This window comes from Bidens hawaiensis, unplaced genomic scaffold, assembly GCF_021521415.1.
Source record: "Bidens hawaiensis isolate Kalapana, Puna unplaced genomic scaffold, B.hawaiensis_p1.1 tig00005162_1, whole genome shotgun sequence".
In the NCBI taxonomy this organism is placed as follows: Eukaryota; Viridiplantae; Streptophyta; class Magnoliopsida; order Asterales; family Asteraceae; genus Bidens; species Bidens hawaiensis.
The window spans coordinates 768,130-785,851 of NW_027491330.1; the positions used below are offsets into that span (position 1 = coordinate 768,130).

Sequence of the window (17,722 nt, forward strand, 5' to 3'; positions counted from 1 at the left end):
CGAATGGCATCATTTGATAACAAAATGTGCCATCGGGCGTCCGAAATGCGGTTTTGTCCTGATCGTCAACGGCCATGTGGATTTGATGGTACCCTTTATACGCATCAAGGAAGCATTTAAGGCGAAATGGTGTTAACGAATCTACCTTAAGATCAATTTCGGGTAACGGGTAACAATCTTTGGGGCATGCTTTGTTCAAGTCTTTGAAATCTATGCACATGCGCCATTACTTGTTAGACTTCGGTACCATAACGGAATTTGCAACCCAAGTTTGATATCTGCTAACGCGTACGATGTCCGCGTCAAGGAGTTCCTTGACTTGGGTTCTACACGCGTTAACTTGTTCCGCCCCCATTACTCTACGCTTTTGTATGACCGGCGTAAAAGCCGGGTCACACTTGAGCTTATGCTCTGCCTTACTTCGAGGTACACCAGTCATGTCAGCTGGTTTCCATGCGAAGATGTCAGCGTTTTTCTGTAGTAAGCGTTTGAGTAAGGTGCGCGTAGGATCAGTGATTGTTGGGCCAATGGTAACCGCCTGGTCGGGGTATTTGCCATTGAAAGCCCATTCTTCTGGTTCGGTGATGGTGGGTTTAGCCATCTTTGGTTTGGGTGTTGATGAGACAGATGCGATGCATACCTGGGGAATACCAGTGACCATCGCCACGCTCTCAGCTGTTGGCCATCCCATCATGCCGTGGACTGAAGATACCATGGCATTGAATCTTGCCATCCCGTCTCTCCCGAAGAGAATGTCGTATGTGTGGTGTGGCTTTTTCATTACGACAAAGTCCACATCCTCTGTGCGGGAGTATTTTCGTCTGTGAGAGTAACGGGGAAAGATAGGATACCCAGAGGGGTGTTTGTGCTGCCGTCGAACCCTTCCATCGAGGCATAGACCGTTTCCAGGCGTTCCTTGTCTTCATCATCTAGCTTGTCGAAGAATTGCCTGTACATAACCGTTGACGAGGCGCCATTGTCAACAAGAGTGCGGGAAGTGATGTAATGCCCTAACTGGGTTTTGATGACAATAGGGCCTTCTTTGTTGGGTCCTCCTTGCACTCGCGGGAAGCGCACCTCAGCTTCCTTCCATGCGCATGGTTCTGTCGTCCGTCTTTTTCTTTCTCTGACGTTACTGTGAACCATGTGAATGCTGATGTCGACGGGATTTCGTCCATTGCTTTTGTATCGGTTGTCATTCTTCCTTCCATTCTTGATTGATGCCACAAGGTGTGTAAGTTTTCCATCCTTGACGAATGTTTCAATAATATCCCTCAAGGATGTACACTTCTCAGTGGTGTGACCCTTTGTCCCGTGGAAGTCACAGTATTTGCTCTGATCCGCGTCCGGTCGGTGCCGGACCGTTGGAGCTTCTGGCCATGGGAGTTTCTCAATGGCAAATATCTCCGTGACGCTTTTGGTGAGCGGCGTCCACCGGGGGTGTCGGCTTGACGGATGCGTGTTATCCCTTCCGCCTACTAAAGAGCGAGAGCTGGATGTGGTGTCAAAGTTTACCCTTGACTGCCAAATGCCTAGCTTCCTCTTTTTGTTTTGCCGGGCGGTCCGGACGTTGTGTTCTCTAGTCCTCTGCGTGTAGAGGCTTGTACCCTGGGGCAGATCCCTACCCAGCTGCTTCTCTGTTTCGGCAAAGCGCTTGGCCACCGTCATGATGGCATCCCATGTGGATGGCATGCCATCTTTACCCGTAAACGTGCGGATCAGCTCTGGGTATTCGGCGCCCTGGATGAAAGCGGCGCAAACAAGATCTTTGCTTATAGCGCCCAGACTCAGCTTTTTCGAGTTGAAGCGAGTGATGAAGTCTAGTAAAGATTCATCCTCCTCTCTAACGCAGTTGAGGATCGTCCACTGCTCTTCAGTATATTTCCTTTGTTGACTGAAGTGTTGGCTGAACTTGTGTTGGAAGTCCGCCCAATCGTAGATGTGGTGGACCGGTAGACGGTCAAACCACGCTCTAGCCGCTCCAACCAGCGTCATCTGGAACATATAACACCACGTGGGTTCCGTCCAGTTGCTGACGGTTGCCCCCGCTATGAATCTGTTCAGGTGGTCATCTGGGTCGGATATACCATCATAAGTGCCGATGCTGGGCATCTGCTTGGCACTTTTTGGGGCGATTGCTTCCGCAATGTCCCTTGCAAACTTGGATGTTCCCGCGTTTGCAGCAGTCGGTCTGAAGGTTTTGGAGAAATCACGTGGGTTTCCCCCCGCGTTCCTTTGTTTGAAGGTTTCTCCAAAATTCCTTCTCGGTTGGAAGTCCGTTTCCTTACGCTTCCCTTTCGCCCTATGGCGAGGGTTTACGTCGGTGTCGGATTCCTCCCGATCATCGTCTGAATACTCGCACTCACTGCTCATGTTGAGCTGTTGTCGAGTGCTTCCGAATTCGTCAGCCTGTTGGAGTGAACATAAGCGCTCATCCAACTCAGCTTGGAATTCCCTCTGACGTGTTTCCGCCCACGCTTTAACTTGTTCAAGTGTTTGGCGGGGGAGCCTCGTCTGTTGTCTTTCCGCCTGGATATTGATGAATCCCAGGGGATGATTGTTTACTGCACTTGCCCCGGCTTGGGTAGCCGGAGTAGTGTTCGTAAAATTTACTGCACTTGCCCCGGCTTGGGTAACCGGGGTAGTGTTCGTAAAATGTGTGTACTCGCCGGTGTTCCCCCCAGTAGCTGGGGTTGTGGTTAACGGGGTTTCTTGGTTACTCCCTGGCCTTGGGACCGGAGTAACGTTAGCCATCTTTCCAGAAGTTTTGAAAAAACTGAAAAAGATTCAAGTTCTAGCTTTTATGCACGGATGGCGCCAATGAAGAAACACTAATCGACCCTGGGCAGATTACGGATAATCTGGGGGTTAAATAGATGTTTCCCACGAGGGGTTAGGTCCGGCAAAGATGGTTCTTCTGATGACCTGCAAAACAGACACCGTGAGCTCGTCACTGAGAGGGGGGGTACCTCCTTGTGACCACCCTCCGGCGTGAGAATCAGACTAGATTGCTCTTGAATATAAGTGTATATTAAGAGAAATGACTAGAGCAGATATGATGGTATGAGATCAGATAATAATACCGTTCCAAGGTGTTGGAGTATTTATAGCCGAAGGTAGGTTTCCAAGCAGGTACAGCCGGCTGAATAGTGTTCCTGTTCTGCCAACTGTGGGCTACGCACATGCCATGCTGGTGGTTGGTGGGTAGGCAGCGGCTGATAGTGACCAGGCCGGCTGTGTACTATTCCTGTTCCACCAACTGCAGGCTATGCACGTCCTCCGACAGGTTGGTGAGTAGGCAGCGGCTAATAGTGACATACAGTACAAGAGCGTGCTGCTCGTCATACTGTTGTCAGTGAGCTGTCGTATCTTTGGTCAGATCTTTTGTCCATACCTTGTCAGGTACAGTACAAAAGATCCTCCAGTATCGTACGGACTGGCTCATTTGGGCGGGAGTTTTCCCGGCTTTGTGCGGGAGTGTTCCCGGCTTGCTCATCTCCTCTTCAGGTGACATTACTGAATTATTTAAGAGTTAAGTGCCTTGTGCGTGTAGCCTTGCTGCGCGAGTAGCCTTCCCTGATGGCTAGTATCCGTTGCTGCGGGAACAGGCGGAGTACGTCGACCATTGGGAGGCTTTTCCTGCGGGAACAGCTTGCGTACTGCGCGTAAGGACGTCACGTCTCTGAGCATGGTGGGTCCTGCGGATCCAGTTGGTTTCTGCGCAGACGTCTCTTCAAGGTGAGTTGTGAGTTTAGCCTTTGCGCAGACGTCCCTGTTGAAGGTGAGTCTTGCGGGTTCAACTGCACAGACGTCCCTCTTTGAGGTGAGTCTTGCGGGTCCAACTGGGCTCTGCTGGGACCTACCTCTTCACGGTGGTTGCAACATTTTATCGGGTTGAGACATGAGAGTTGAGACAACGGGTTTTTAGTATTTATACCTGACTTGAAAAACTTGAAATTCAATTTTAAACAAAATTGAAATTGGAGATTCGAATTCAGTTTAGTAATCAAATTTTGTATAAAATACGAATTTATGTTTTTAAATTCGATTCAAAATTCACATTCAAATTCAAATTTGTGTATGAAAACATTATTTTAACGATTTTAACATATTTACGCTAGTAATTCAATATCCAACCCAAACCCAAAAGCCAATTATTTTTTGGCGAATTTGAATCGAATTAGTTCGAATTCGAATCGAACTGAGTTTCGAATCAGTCTTGAATTCGAATTCGAACTAAATCTGAATCCAGGTTCAAACAATCAAAAATCGAATAATAATCCGATACGATTAATATGGGAAGTTTTAATATGGTTATTCAAAAGACAAAAGTTGTATGAACATAGGACTAAAAGAAATATAATCTCGAATTCTTTTATGATCTGAGAAGTACTATGGGAAAACTTGCCAAATATGGTGTGTGACAGAGAGGTTTGTTAGATAATGAAACATCACATGTCAGATCCACTTGTATAACTAGTGAGTTCGAGATTCTGGCTGTATCTCATATCATTTATTGAACATTAAATAATTACATTGTTTTACAATATTTTAAAATCTAGTGGAATCGAGATTTAGCTAATGTTGTAACTCTAATTCAAAGTTATATTTACCAACATGTAATATTTTAAGTTAATCTCTAGATAACAACATCTTAGAATAGAAAGAAGATTGTGTAAGTTCGAAGTTTATTATTTTTAAAATTTTCTTATAATACGACCTATTTGAATCCATTTAAATTCAAAATTTTTAAGTCGGTTTTCAAATGCTAGCTTGAATTTGAATTCACTTTATAAAAAATCCATGAGATTCGAATAATACGAAAACCGGCTCGATTACCACTACTAAACGAAAATGTGAATTGCTAAATTTTAAGATTGTCATATTTACATATGGAAATCTTAATTGTTAAGCTAAGGTATAAGAAAATTAAGGTTTGATTAACATGATGGATACCTTAAAACATATATATTTTAAATAAAAATGAATATCATGTTTTTATTATATACCTTCAAATTAATTAAATTGATGCATGATGCAATGGATGTAGACCATGTGAGGTAGCTATTGGCAAAAAAAAAAACAATGTATTGCTTTTAAAATAAATATATTAATTTCTTTTTTATACAATAAAAGAAAAAAAAATGTTATTTTGATTTCACATACGTGTCGTTCTTCTTTCATAAAAAGATAACTAGAAAATCGACTAGCAAAAACTTTCACCACACTAGTTGAAATCAAGAACACTGTTATTGGCTTCATTGAGCATGTTAATACTGGTTGTTTGTTAATCACGGGTCCAATTCGGCCTGAATACATATTACCAACTAACTTTCTTGTTAGATAAGAATAAATAGACACCCATTAATCTTGGTAGCGAATTGAGAAGTACCTTGTGAGTTGGTCGTTACTTATAACCACTTTGGTGGTGTGTTAACAAAGTAGTTATCGTGGCCACATTACCGGTCTAAAGAATAGTCGATGCCTAAACTAGGGAAACTTATAGACTTGGTTACCATAGACTGAACAAAAGTTTGGCATTCAATAAATGAGACATATCATCTTAATTATACGTGACATAAAACTAAAAAGTCTAAATTTGTGCCTTGGTTGATTAAATACCTAGGTTAAATATCTTGTAGATAACAGCATAAAGGTGATTTTGTGCCCATTGTTTTGTATTGATTTTAGCTATGTGAAGAGGCCAGGTTCTGGCCGACTTTATTGCAGAAGTGCCTGCATCGCGGGAAAAAGAGTGCCAGGAAGAGGTTCAACCCTCTCCAGCACAAGACATCAATGATGTCTGGCAACTCTACACTGATGGAGCAGCCAGTAACGAGGGTTCAGGCGCAGGGCTGAAACTAACCAACCCAGCAGGCCAAGAATACACTTACGCTATTCGACTGGATTTTCCAAGTACGAATAACGAAGCCGAATATGAGGCATTCTTGGCTGGGTTGAGAATTGCGCGTAAGATGGGGGTGAAAAACTTGGAAGCCCACGTGGATTCCATGTTGATAGCCAATCAAATCAACGGGATGTACACGGCCGTGAACGACACAATGGCCCTGTACCTCGCACAAGCAAAATCCCTTATGCGCGATTTCAATGACTGCAAAGTCATACACGTCAAGCGATGTGAAAACAAATCTGCGGATGCGTTAAGCAAGCTTGCATCATTAGCCTTCACCCACTTAGGAAAAGATATCCGCATTGAACTCCTCGAGACACCTTCGGTCCCGCACAAGGAAATTTGTGTCATCCAAACCAACTCGGAAACGTGGATGACACCAATAATAAAATACCTTGCGGCAGGTACACTACCAGAATCCAAAACACAGGCAAGAAAACTACGCTGTAAAGCACTGAATTATCAACTCATCGATGACATCCTTTACAGACGTAACTTTCTTGGCCCACTCTTAAGATGCGTGGACAACCAAGATGCTGACTACCTCCTAAGGGAAGTACACGAAGGCATCTGTGGAATACACGCAGGTCCCCGCGCTGTTGTAGCTAAGCTAAACAACGCGGGATACTTTTGGCCGGGGATGCATATGGATGCACTGGCATACATCAGAAAATGCAGGTCTTGCCAGCTTTACGCACCCAACACGCACCGCCCGAAGAATGAACTTGTTCCAGTCACTTCTTCATGGCCATTTCAGAAGTGGGCCATCGATGTGACAGGCCCATTTCCTACAGCAGCAGGAAATGTTCAGTTCCTTGTGGTAGCCATCGACTACTTCACCAAGTGGATAGAAGCAAAACCTTTAGCCCAAACAACCGCAAAACATATCAAAAAATTTATTTGGGAATTTATTATTTGTCATTTTGGACTTCCACAGAATTTGGTGAGCGATAACGGCACCAACTTTGCTGACAAAAAGCTACAACAGTGGCTGAAAGAACTTCAAATCACCCACACCTTTACCTCAGTGGCACACCCGCAAGGTAATGGTGAGGTGGAAAGAGCAAACAAGAGCATTGTCGAAGGCATCAAGAAAAGACTCTTGGAACACAGATCCGGCTGGGTGGACGAGCTTCCGCACGTCCTTTGGGCAAACAGAACGCTGAAGAAGACCAGTACGGGAGAAACCCCGTTCAGCCTCACTTATGGCACGGAAGCCATGGTCCCGTTCGAAATTGGTTTACCCTCACCAAGGATCTTGATTCAGCCAGAAGACAATGATGCGGAAAGACGGTTGGATCTTATGCTGACCGATGAACGCAGAGACTTAGCCGCAGTGCGTGAAGAGAACTAAAGCGACAAATGCAAAAGTACTACAACACGCGGGTAAAACTCTGCAACTTCAATGTAGGAGACTACATACTGCGTAACAACGAGGCTTCAAACCAAGAACGCCCAGGAAAGCTGGCCCCGGTCTGGGAAGGGCCATACATTATCAAAGAAGTCCTGGGAAAGGGCGCATACCGGCTCGAAAGGCTCGATGGCACTCCCATCCCAAGAACATGGAATGGAGCTCAATTACGCAAATGTTATATGTAGATCAATTCCAAACTTGTAAAGAAAAGGCCTAGAGCCACTTCTAATGGAAATGATTCTCCTTTCATAATGTGTTAACTTTACCTTTATACTTATGAACTTCCCACACTGGTGCCGGTATTCACCGCATAAATGGGGAAGAAGTAAGTCGTTACGTGTGGAAGGCGGCAAAACCCGCATAAACACAACGCTAAGAATAAGGAAAACCTACACGCAGGTCAGATGTAAGTAAAGTTTAGCCATCCTTGTAAGTGCAAGTGACGGTCTTACCCGCACAATCACGAACAAGGAAGCAAAACTTCAACCTATCATCTACCACGTTCAAAGGTTATCCTAAAAAAGGATGAGGAAAACCTACACGCAGGTCAGATATGGGTAAAGTTTAGCCATCCTACTAAGTGCAAGTGACGGTCCTACCCGCACAATCACGAAAGAGGAGGCAAAACTTCAAACCTATTATCTACCACATTCAAAGGTTAACTTATTCTAAAACACTTGGAAATTTGCTAATTCAAACTAAAGTATGCAAGTCATATAACGTTTATAAAGCAAGGAATCCAATGGAAGAAGCGGTCTTAGCCGCACAAAGATTTATATTTCATAAATATTCGTTACAAGAATGGCCGGGTAACTACCCGCCTACAAGAAAGTAAATCTATACAAACTAAATCTATCCTAGCAGCGGGAAGGGATCTTCAGGATCAGGCTTCAGGGCCACTTCCACTTGGACCAGCGCCGTCAGTAGAGCGTGGCAGTTCAAGGAAAGCCTTAAGGATAGCTAGCCCATCATCAGCAGTAGCAACTTCATTCACCTTCTCCACCACCGGATGCGGGAAGGCAGCATACTGGTTCACTGCTTGGTCGTAAATAGCTTCAGTATCCACATTATACAAAGGGAAGTTGGAAGGCGGGACGCCTTTCTCAACGAACCCTAGACCAAGCAGGAAGCCGGCCCGTTCCCCATCCTCGTGAGAAGCGTTGAGGGCTGCGCTCATAGCATCGTCGTAAGATGTCTCTGAGAAGACCCGATGCACAACCTACAAAAGAAAATATACAAGTGTCAACACCCTTTCTATTTACAAAGAAAAGCGTAAAGACATGAAAGCTTACCTGAGACAACGCTTCTCGAAGAAGCCATTCCTTGGCAACCAGAGCTTCTTGGAGGGCAGCTTGAGCTTCGTTACGGGCGCGTTCGGCTTCACTCTTGTTAAGGTTGGCAAGCAACACTTCTTTAGCCGCAGCCTCTTCGACGCCCTTTAGCTTCCGCTCAGTATGGTCAAGCACCCCCCTCTGGTCCAAGATCTCCTGGAGCTTTTTGGCGTCTTCCATCGCCAAGGCATCATGAGCCTGCTGGAGAGCCTCTAATTTGGCTTTAAGTTCTTCATTCTTCACGCGCAGAGGCTCAGCAACAGCTTCAGCCTTGGTGGCCCTCTCGATTGCGTTCCTCGCAGTTTCCTTAGCCAGCCGAAGCTGTTCATTAACAGCTTGGGCAGCCTTGGAACGGGCCTCGAGTCGAGCCTGAACTTCAACCTCGATGGCCTTGAAGGCCTTCTCCTTCTCCGCAGCCACTGCGGCAAGTTTTTGGTTCTCCTCCCGGACAGCCCGCGCCTGAGCTACTTCCTTGAGGCGAGCTGCTTTTAACTTGTCGTTTTCACGACAAAGCAGCTCGACGCGCGGCTGCATCCGGGCCAGGAGAACCCGAAGCTCATTGGTTAGCCTACCCTCCTGGTAGCTAGCCATGGCTTCCCCCAACGCACCACTGGGAGCAGCGTGACGAGCCCATTCCACGCACTCCACAGGGGTGCGAAGGGTTGTTCCTCGGCGAATGTTCCATCGTGGAACATACACTTCATTGGAATCCGACACTGCAAAAAACAAAGCAGTTAGGAAAAAATGATAAAATATATATATATAAAATGGGCCAGAAGAACCCTACGCACCTGTAGGGTCAATAACAGGCCGATAGCCGCCGAACCCATCACCTGAACCCAAAGGAAATCCATCCAAGAGGTCAGGCAGATGGGAAGGTGGCAAATATTGGCGGGAAGCCCCATGCGTACCTGATGGACCGGCCGTCGTTGCCGATGGCGGGGGCATGGTAGCAGCCGCCGTGGTCGCCGCCGCGGTCGCTGCCGCGGAATCCGCAGCAATGGTAACCGCCGGCTCGGTGAAGGATGCTGTAAAAATCGCACTCACAGCCGGCGGTGACGTCATCTCGGCTGGAACAGTCGGCTCAAAGGAGTGAGCAACTGGACCAGCGGAAGCAGGCGCAGGCGCCTGGGTCGTCGCCTCAGGTAGGCTGACCAAGCCTACCGTCATTGGCGGGGAGGTACTACTCGGCGCTCCACCCTGGAATGCGTCAACATCCACGCCTGCGTAAAGAAGAAAAGTGTTAAAAGATATTAAGCTATGAAGATAAAAGCTAAAGGAAGTTTGTACTTACGGGTTTTCTTGAGCCTAAAGGTACGGAGAGGCGGGGACGAACCCGATGGAGCCGGCCTCTTTGCGCCGGTCACCATCGTCTTCTTTGGCTCTCCGGAGGTGACAATCACAACCTCCGGAGCGGTGGTCTTATCACCACCGGGATCGGCAGTGATAAGACCGAGGCGCTTTGGCTCTTTGGCTCTTCGCTCTCGGTCTCCGAATCAGACCGAGGCGCTGGATCGGCAGTGGAGGCCTTCTCCTTCCCCTTCCCGCCGGCAGCCTTCTTCTTCCGCACCAACGGAGGACCATCTGCGGATTCCTCATCAGAACATACGATTAAAGGAATTCCAGCAGAGGTTTCAACATTGAGGGGTCGAGGGTCGAATAGCGCCTTACCTGGCCGACGGGCACTAAGGATCTCATGGCCTAGCGGATAGACCTCCACGAACCGATCCGCCGTTTGTTCTAGGATGGGCAACTCGTTCTCGTCTAGAGCGCGAGTACCCATCCGTGCGGGACCATCAGCCTCCCGCGGAATAAGGAGCGACTGCAGGTCGTTCCCCTCTGAAATAAACAGGAAAAAAGTTAGAAGCAATTCAGAATCAACAATAAGAGACGAAGCATACCGTAAGGAACAGAGTTCGAACCGTATTCGAGGACGATTGGGATCTTTTGCGCATCGGCAGCCTTCCACACCCGGCTCATCCCCAGCATCAGCATCCCGGACTCCGCAAACCGGTAAACCGGAGATTGGACCCGAGATATCTTCGCAAACCATTCCGCCTCCTGGTAGTTGGAGGCGTGAAGGCTGGGAAGTGCTTGCCCGTTCTTGAATTTCATGGCAATGGGGATGGCGCGAGCGGATATGAAGAAAAACTCCCTCTTCCACGCGCGAAGACTGCGCTCGGTCGCGCAGATCTTTAAACCCTTAATCCGGGTTGTCAACGTGTACCACCCCTGGATGCACCTCCAAGTGTAGAAGGTCATCAGGCGGTCAACGTAGGGCTCAACACCCAGTATCCGGCACACCCACTCAAAGTGGCGAATCTTGGCGATCGCCATGGGGTGCAACTCGGTCAAATGAACACCGTGCCTCTCAAGGACACGGTAAACAAACTTTGTCAATGGGAACCTAAGATTCCCATAGACAAAGAATGCAGCATAAACCCCGATCTTGCCTCTGGGGGCATCGTATACCGTCTGGTGGGGTTCAGGAAACTCAGGCTCGAGAGACTCGAGCATGAACTTCCTGACGACGTACCGATATAGATCGCCAGGCAGAGCACACTGGCACTCACCAGCAGTACTCTTATCATCAGCTGTAGAATCGATATCACGAGACATTTTGTAAAAGAAGAAGAAAACGATTTCGGGAGAATGCTTGCCTGAAAAGGATGAGTATTCGCCGGAAATCGCTTAAAAGATGAAGAGAAGAGTGAAAGTGTGGATTAAAAATAACCCTCTCCCCCTTTATATACTAATCGCAATTAATGCGATGCATTTAATACGGAAGAGAGAAAACGAAGGTGCAATGAAACTATGACACGTGGCAAAAAGCAAGCTGGCAACAGCTGTTGACAGGACGCATACCATTAATTTAGCGGCCACACGCCTGAAAAATCGCGCCCACGCGCCTGAAAAAGCGTCTGGAATGACCATGTACTGTCACGTCACCATAACTTCCTGCACGTCCTGACACAGTCAGAAGAAACCGTCGCACGACGTTTCAGATGTTTGGACTGTTCTTATCCTTCCACCAACTCTTCGAATTTCAAAATTCAAAATTCAAAAAGATTCAAAAGTAACCGTAAGACGGATGCGGGTACAGTGTTAAGGCAAAAACCTTCACATACTTAGCACCCACAGGGAATTGACGCCAGGAATACCTTGGAAATAAAGTAACCGTAAGACAAGTGCGGGTACAATGTCAAGGCAAAACCCTTCACATACTTAGCACTCTGCAGGGAATTCAAACCAAGAAGGATCTTCTGGGCCACGCTTGCGGAAACAGGAATAACATCCCCGCATGACGGGAACGTCGAGAACTATATTGTTTGAAACTCCAAGATGGAATTGGTGGTTTTAGCATAATTGATCACTATGTTGAAAACTACCAAGACCCCATGGAGAATCCACACAAATGGGACTCAACGCTCCTGACGTGCGAGGAGGTTACAAACCTACCCGCTTCATACCCAAAGATCAAGCAGAAAAGTCGGGAATTTCTGCGTGACATCAGGAAAACCGCGGGAAGAATCACCACGGAAAACCTAAAAACTAAACCCTTTTCAAAACCCCTAGCTAAGTCCAAAAGTTCACCTCACTTATTAATAATTCATGAGAAGAACATTGGACTGGGGGGGCTTGAAGAGGTAGGTCCCAGCAGAGCCCAGTTGGACCCGCAAGACTCACCTTGAACAAGGACGTCTGCGCAATGACCAACTGCTCCAGCAGGACCCACCATGCTCAAAGAACCTTACGCGCAGTACGCCAGCTGTACCCGCAGGGAAAGCCTCCCAATGGTGAAGTACCCCGCCTGTTCCCGCAGCTGCGGATACAAGCCATCAGGGAAGGCTACCCGCACTAACAGCAAGGCTACACGCACAAGGCATTAGCTACTTCAGTAGTCACATGAAGGAATGAGCAAGGCGGGAATACTCCCACCCAAGTGAGCCAGTCCGTATGCTTCTGGAAGGTCTTTCGTACTATACCTACTAAGGTATGGGCGGAACAGACAAATTGACCAGAGCAACCCATGAACCAATCACAGGGTGACAGCTCACCGACAACAATACGAGGAGGAGCACCCTCTAGTACTGTTTGTCACTATTAGCCGCTGCCTACTCACCAACCCTTACGAAGGGACGTGCGCAGCCTACAGTTGGTGGAACAGTGCGTAGCCGACAGTAAAGGAACAGTATACAGCCGACCTTTACTGTTGGCCGTAGCCTACCCACCAACCAGCATGGCCTGTGCGTAGTCCACTGTTGGTGGAATAGGAATACTATTCAGCCGGCAGTACCTTCTAGGAAACCTACCTTCGGCTATAAATACTCCAACACCTTGGAATGGTAAGATCATCTGATATCTCAATCTTATCTAGCAATCTCTTAATATACACTTATATTCAGAGCAATCTAGTCTGATTCTCACGCCGGAGGGTGGTCACAAGGAGGAACCCCCCCCCCCCCTTCTCAGTGACGAGCTTACGGTGTCTGTTTTGCAGGTCTCCAGAAGAACAACCTTCTCTGCTGGACCTCATCCCCGTGGGAAACATTACTTAACCCCCAGATTATCTATAATCTGTCCAGGGTTCACCTAGTGTTTCTTCACTATGCTTGCTAAATGTGTCGGGTTGTTAGGTAAATGGGCTAATGAGTTGCGGGTTGAAATATGGAACCGAACCCAACCCATATTTTTATTTGTATCAAAGATTTCAACCATAACCTTCACACACATAAATTCGGGTTAAACGAAACACGACTCATTTGTCAATAAATAAATAAATAAAAACAAATTTGATATAATTTAGAGTAAGTAGATTAAATCAGTAATAATGAATATATTTTTTAAGTTATTAATAATGTTGAAAATTAATTGGAAATTTCAAATTATCTTACAAAAAAAAAGGAAAACAAAAATAACACAAATAAGAATATAATTGTAAAAGGTTTTATTAAATAGTTAAACAGGTTAACTGGTTAACCCGAACTTAACCCGTTATTAAACAGGTTGTGTTAGTCAACCAAAAATTTTGTTTTTTCTCGTGTTGAGTTCGGGTAGTGTTTTGAATCATGTCAACAATTGCCGCACCTGATTTTAGCTAGTTACGTGAACACTTTTACCATCTCGGGCCTAAAATCAGATTAAGTTCATTTTAAGTGCTAGTTTGTAATCCAGCCATCATTAATATAATAACATTTTCTACTCATCATGCTCATACTAATTATATAAAATCTTATAACTTTTTACCCTCTTAAAATATCTTACATAAGCAATGTCAAACATAGCCGATCTTAAATCCAACCATCATTTAAAATTTAAAATAACATAAACTTGATGTCTTCATCTTATTTTTTAAATTACTACTTGTAAGATATTTTAAACCAAAAAAGTATAATATTATTATCACCTAAAAAATAAAAGTCTACTATATTTCAACACTCTTTTTATTATTTAATGTTGTTTGCCATACTCTCACCCCCTATAAATACATCTTCTATCCATTTAAATGACAATTCACTATCCACTCTCATTACTCATCTTCTCCGGCATCTTTTTCCGGCAACACACATGGCTGACTTCAAATTTTGCTCTGCTATGCATGTAATAAACAAAATCTCCACCGCTTTCGTCACTTGTGCCTTCGCGTTAGGTTCGTGTAATTCCTTCTTATTTTCTTAAATATCATTAGCAAAAAATTTATTTGATGGTTTGTAGTAGTGTTTACGGGGCAACAACCTGCGTCGCTGGCCTTTTTTCTTATAGTAAAACTAAGTTTTTAGAAAATTTAATTTTTTATTATATACTAAAAGAAAAAGTTTTATGGTTTGTAGTAGTATTTACAAGTGTGTCACTAGGCTAATTTTTTTTACAGTGAAACTAATTTTTTGAAAAATTACATTAATTTCTTAATATACCACTAGATAAAAGGTGAGTGACAACAAACGTCGCCAGATCTTTTTGGATATTAGCCTCCCGTAAAATTTTGGTTAAACCCCACTATAAAAAAAACCTTGGGTCCACCATAAAATTACTATACATAACCCATTGGACTCGATTAAGTGGGTCCCTAAATTTCAAATTTCTCTAAACCTGGAATTTGAATACTGAATTCAGGTGGATCAATAATCGGAACAATCACGGGCGCAATCAAAGGGCAAACAACGGAAACAGGGTTAGTTCGTGGGGCGGGTGTGGGCGCAGTCACCGGTGCGATCACGGCGTTGCAAGTCATGGACATGATGGTTAATGGTGAACCCTTCTCTAAGGTAATTTGTGTTTGTACCTTATATATGCCATGTTTGTACTTATGATTTAATGGTTTGTTAACATGTGTAATTAACTTCTTTGCAGGTTGCATTGTTACATAGCCTATTGAATGGGAAAGTGTTTATTGAATGGGTCAGCCCAGCTGTGCTTAAAGCATACCAATGGCAGGTAAATAAACATGGTGGGGTTGAGTTTGTGATTTTGTTTTAAACATAAAAAAAGGTGGATAATAGATTCTTGAATCTTTGGTTTAAAACATTGATGAAATCGAATCCTGGAACATGTGATAAGACAACCTAACATAAGTACAAATTATGTTTTTTTGATGATAAAGTTTAGCTTTTGTTTTTTATTATTTTTTCTTAATTTAATGTTAGATAAATACAATTACCTAAAAGTTTGTAAGAAGGTTGTGTTTAAAAAACCGCTCTGGTCTAGTCAGTTTAACATGGAACTGTAAATACATCATTCTTTTTTTTTCAGTCGGTTGGTTAAATTAGTGAATTGTCAGGGATGTCGATTTGACTGACGTCACAATTTTTAAAAATCGTTAATATGTGTAAATATTTATTAATATGTACGTGTATTTATATTTTAATATGTTTATTTGTGATTCGTACAGACTAGTGACATGGAAACCAGTTTTAGTGACATGTTTGACGTGGATAACAATGGGACAAGAGGGTTATCTGAAGATACGATAGATAGGCTACCAAAACGCGTATTTGGGGATTCGATTAATCAAACAGATGAGACAAATTGTGCAATTTGCTTGCAAGATTTCGAGAAGAAAGACGAAGGACGAGAACTACCAAGTTGTAGACATGTGTTTCACGTAAAATGCATCGATGAATGGCTAGTTAGGCAGGGATCTTGCCCAATCTGTAGAAGGGATGTTTAACAACATTATTAATTGTTAGTAAAAACGTATGGGATAAGTTTGGTGGTTACAAACAAAACAAAAAGTGTTGCATTTGGACATAGCTAGTAGTAGTTATAGCCATGTGATTTGGTGATTGAATGGTTATATATATGATGGTTACTAAAACCTTTCGATGTTATATCTTATGGCATTCACAAGTGTGTTGTAATTTTTGAATTGGTAACGTTTAAAAGATAGTAAATGTAACAACTTTAAAAGAAACTATTTGTGCATAGGGTTCATTCATATGTCAAAGATAACTTAACTACTACAACTTATATAGCTAGCACAGTTGAAATTTAGGAAAAAAATCACGTGTTTAAACGTTAATGGTATATTAGTATGTTTGATCACACGCTTACCAAAAATAGGTAAGGAAATATTAAGACGTGTAGAAAAAGGAAAGTGAACTAAAAGAAATGGTTTGTGTCAACTTTGTATCTAGACCGTAGGATTATGGGATGAGATCCATACCGTTTCTTTTAAAGCGTTAATAAAAAGAAAACGGAAGTATGGGTTTTGGAGTGTAAGGTGGGCCCAAAATCCAATTTCAACATCCAACCCCTATCTATCATTCGTTCTCGATCTTTCTGTATTTTTACTATTCACTTACTATTCTCTCTTGTAAAACTCAACATTTTTGTACTTTCACTATTCACTTACTATTCTCTCTTAACCTCAACCATCACCACCGACTCTCTTGCTATTTTTTCAACCACTACGACCTGTAACACCTAAAATTTTATAATTTATATTCGTAATAATTCATTTTAATTATTAAGTGATAATTTCTCATTTAAGTTGTATTAACAAGACTCCATTATTATGATTTCTTGTACTCAAAAAGTATACAAAAGTCAAAATGAAGGTTTAGTTTGAAAACAAAAATCCAACTCTTGTGGCTTAAGTCTAATTAAGCAACTTGAGGGACTTATATTGCTATTGTGGCAAATGTTTTCTCTAGATGACTTGCAAGGAGGATTGGCTCTCTCTAGAAATATATACTAGTGCTTTGAGTGGACACACAAAACAACCCAATATGAGGAGACAAGAACATTAACTTATATGGGTTTTATAAACCAAACTCATGCTTTCTGAAAGATAATAACAAATAAGGCATCTAATAGATTAGGAACATTTCATTGTGACATGTTGCAATTATTTTAATTTGACTATATAGGCAAACCAAGATTTAATGGGCATATGAGTTATTGGTATGTTTTGATCTATAGACTAACTTTATGAAGAATTATGTTATAATCATCAAATATTGATAAAAATATGAATTGATTATAGTTATCAATAGAATTAATTAAGATACAAATTCAAAGACAAATAGAGAAATATTTACATCGAAATGGAAGAAAAAACAGACAAGAAGTTGTGTTGCTCGCCTCGTTTGGATAGGAATACCAAGTTGTAAGTTACATTAATGGATATTAGGATCATAACATTACTAATCATGACCCGTTGGACTGACTAAATGCTCCATAGGGCGCAAGGAAAGCCAAAATATCAAATGCAAATGGTATGTTCACGTGTTGGTTGTTAAGAAACACCTCCTAGTGTTTGCTCACTTTGCATGAAACAACTTTTAACGTAACTTGATCCACCATGAAAACACTATTCTCGAAACCCATAAGAGAGAAACCCTTCGTTTTCAAGATAAGGCGATTGCTATTTTTAGGCAAAAGTAAAATGATGATTAGATTAAATAAAACCTAAAATGGAAGTTTGGTGAATCTTGACTAAGTGCCAATTATGGTTTTAAATGGTGAGTTAATACTTTCATGAGTATTTTCAAGCAAGAAATTAATATGGAGGTTTATCAAACGAGTTTGGTTACAAAATGAGCAAATGAAGCTTAAATCCACTAG

At 43.3% G+C, this 17,722-nt stretch overlaps 1 protein-coding gene across 1 annotated transcript; it reads left to right on the forward strand.

Moving 5' to 3' along the window:
• Positions 1–14,031: 14,031 nt before the first annotated feature.
• LOC143629131 (NEP1-interacting protein-like 1) lies at positions 14,032–15,995 on the forward strand. The gene is made up of 4 exons (XM_077098485.1): positions 14,032–14,306; positions 14,771–14,922; positions 15,008–15,091; positions 15,546–15,995. Exons 1-4 carry the CDS (start codon positions 14,111–14,113, stop codon positions 15,822–15,824), a joined length of 711 nt encoding a protein of 236 aa, XP_076954600.1. The 5' UTR covers positions 14,032–14,110; the 3' UTR covers positions 15,825–15,995.
• Positions 15,996–17,722: the final 1,727 nt, after the last annotated feature.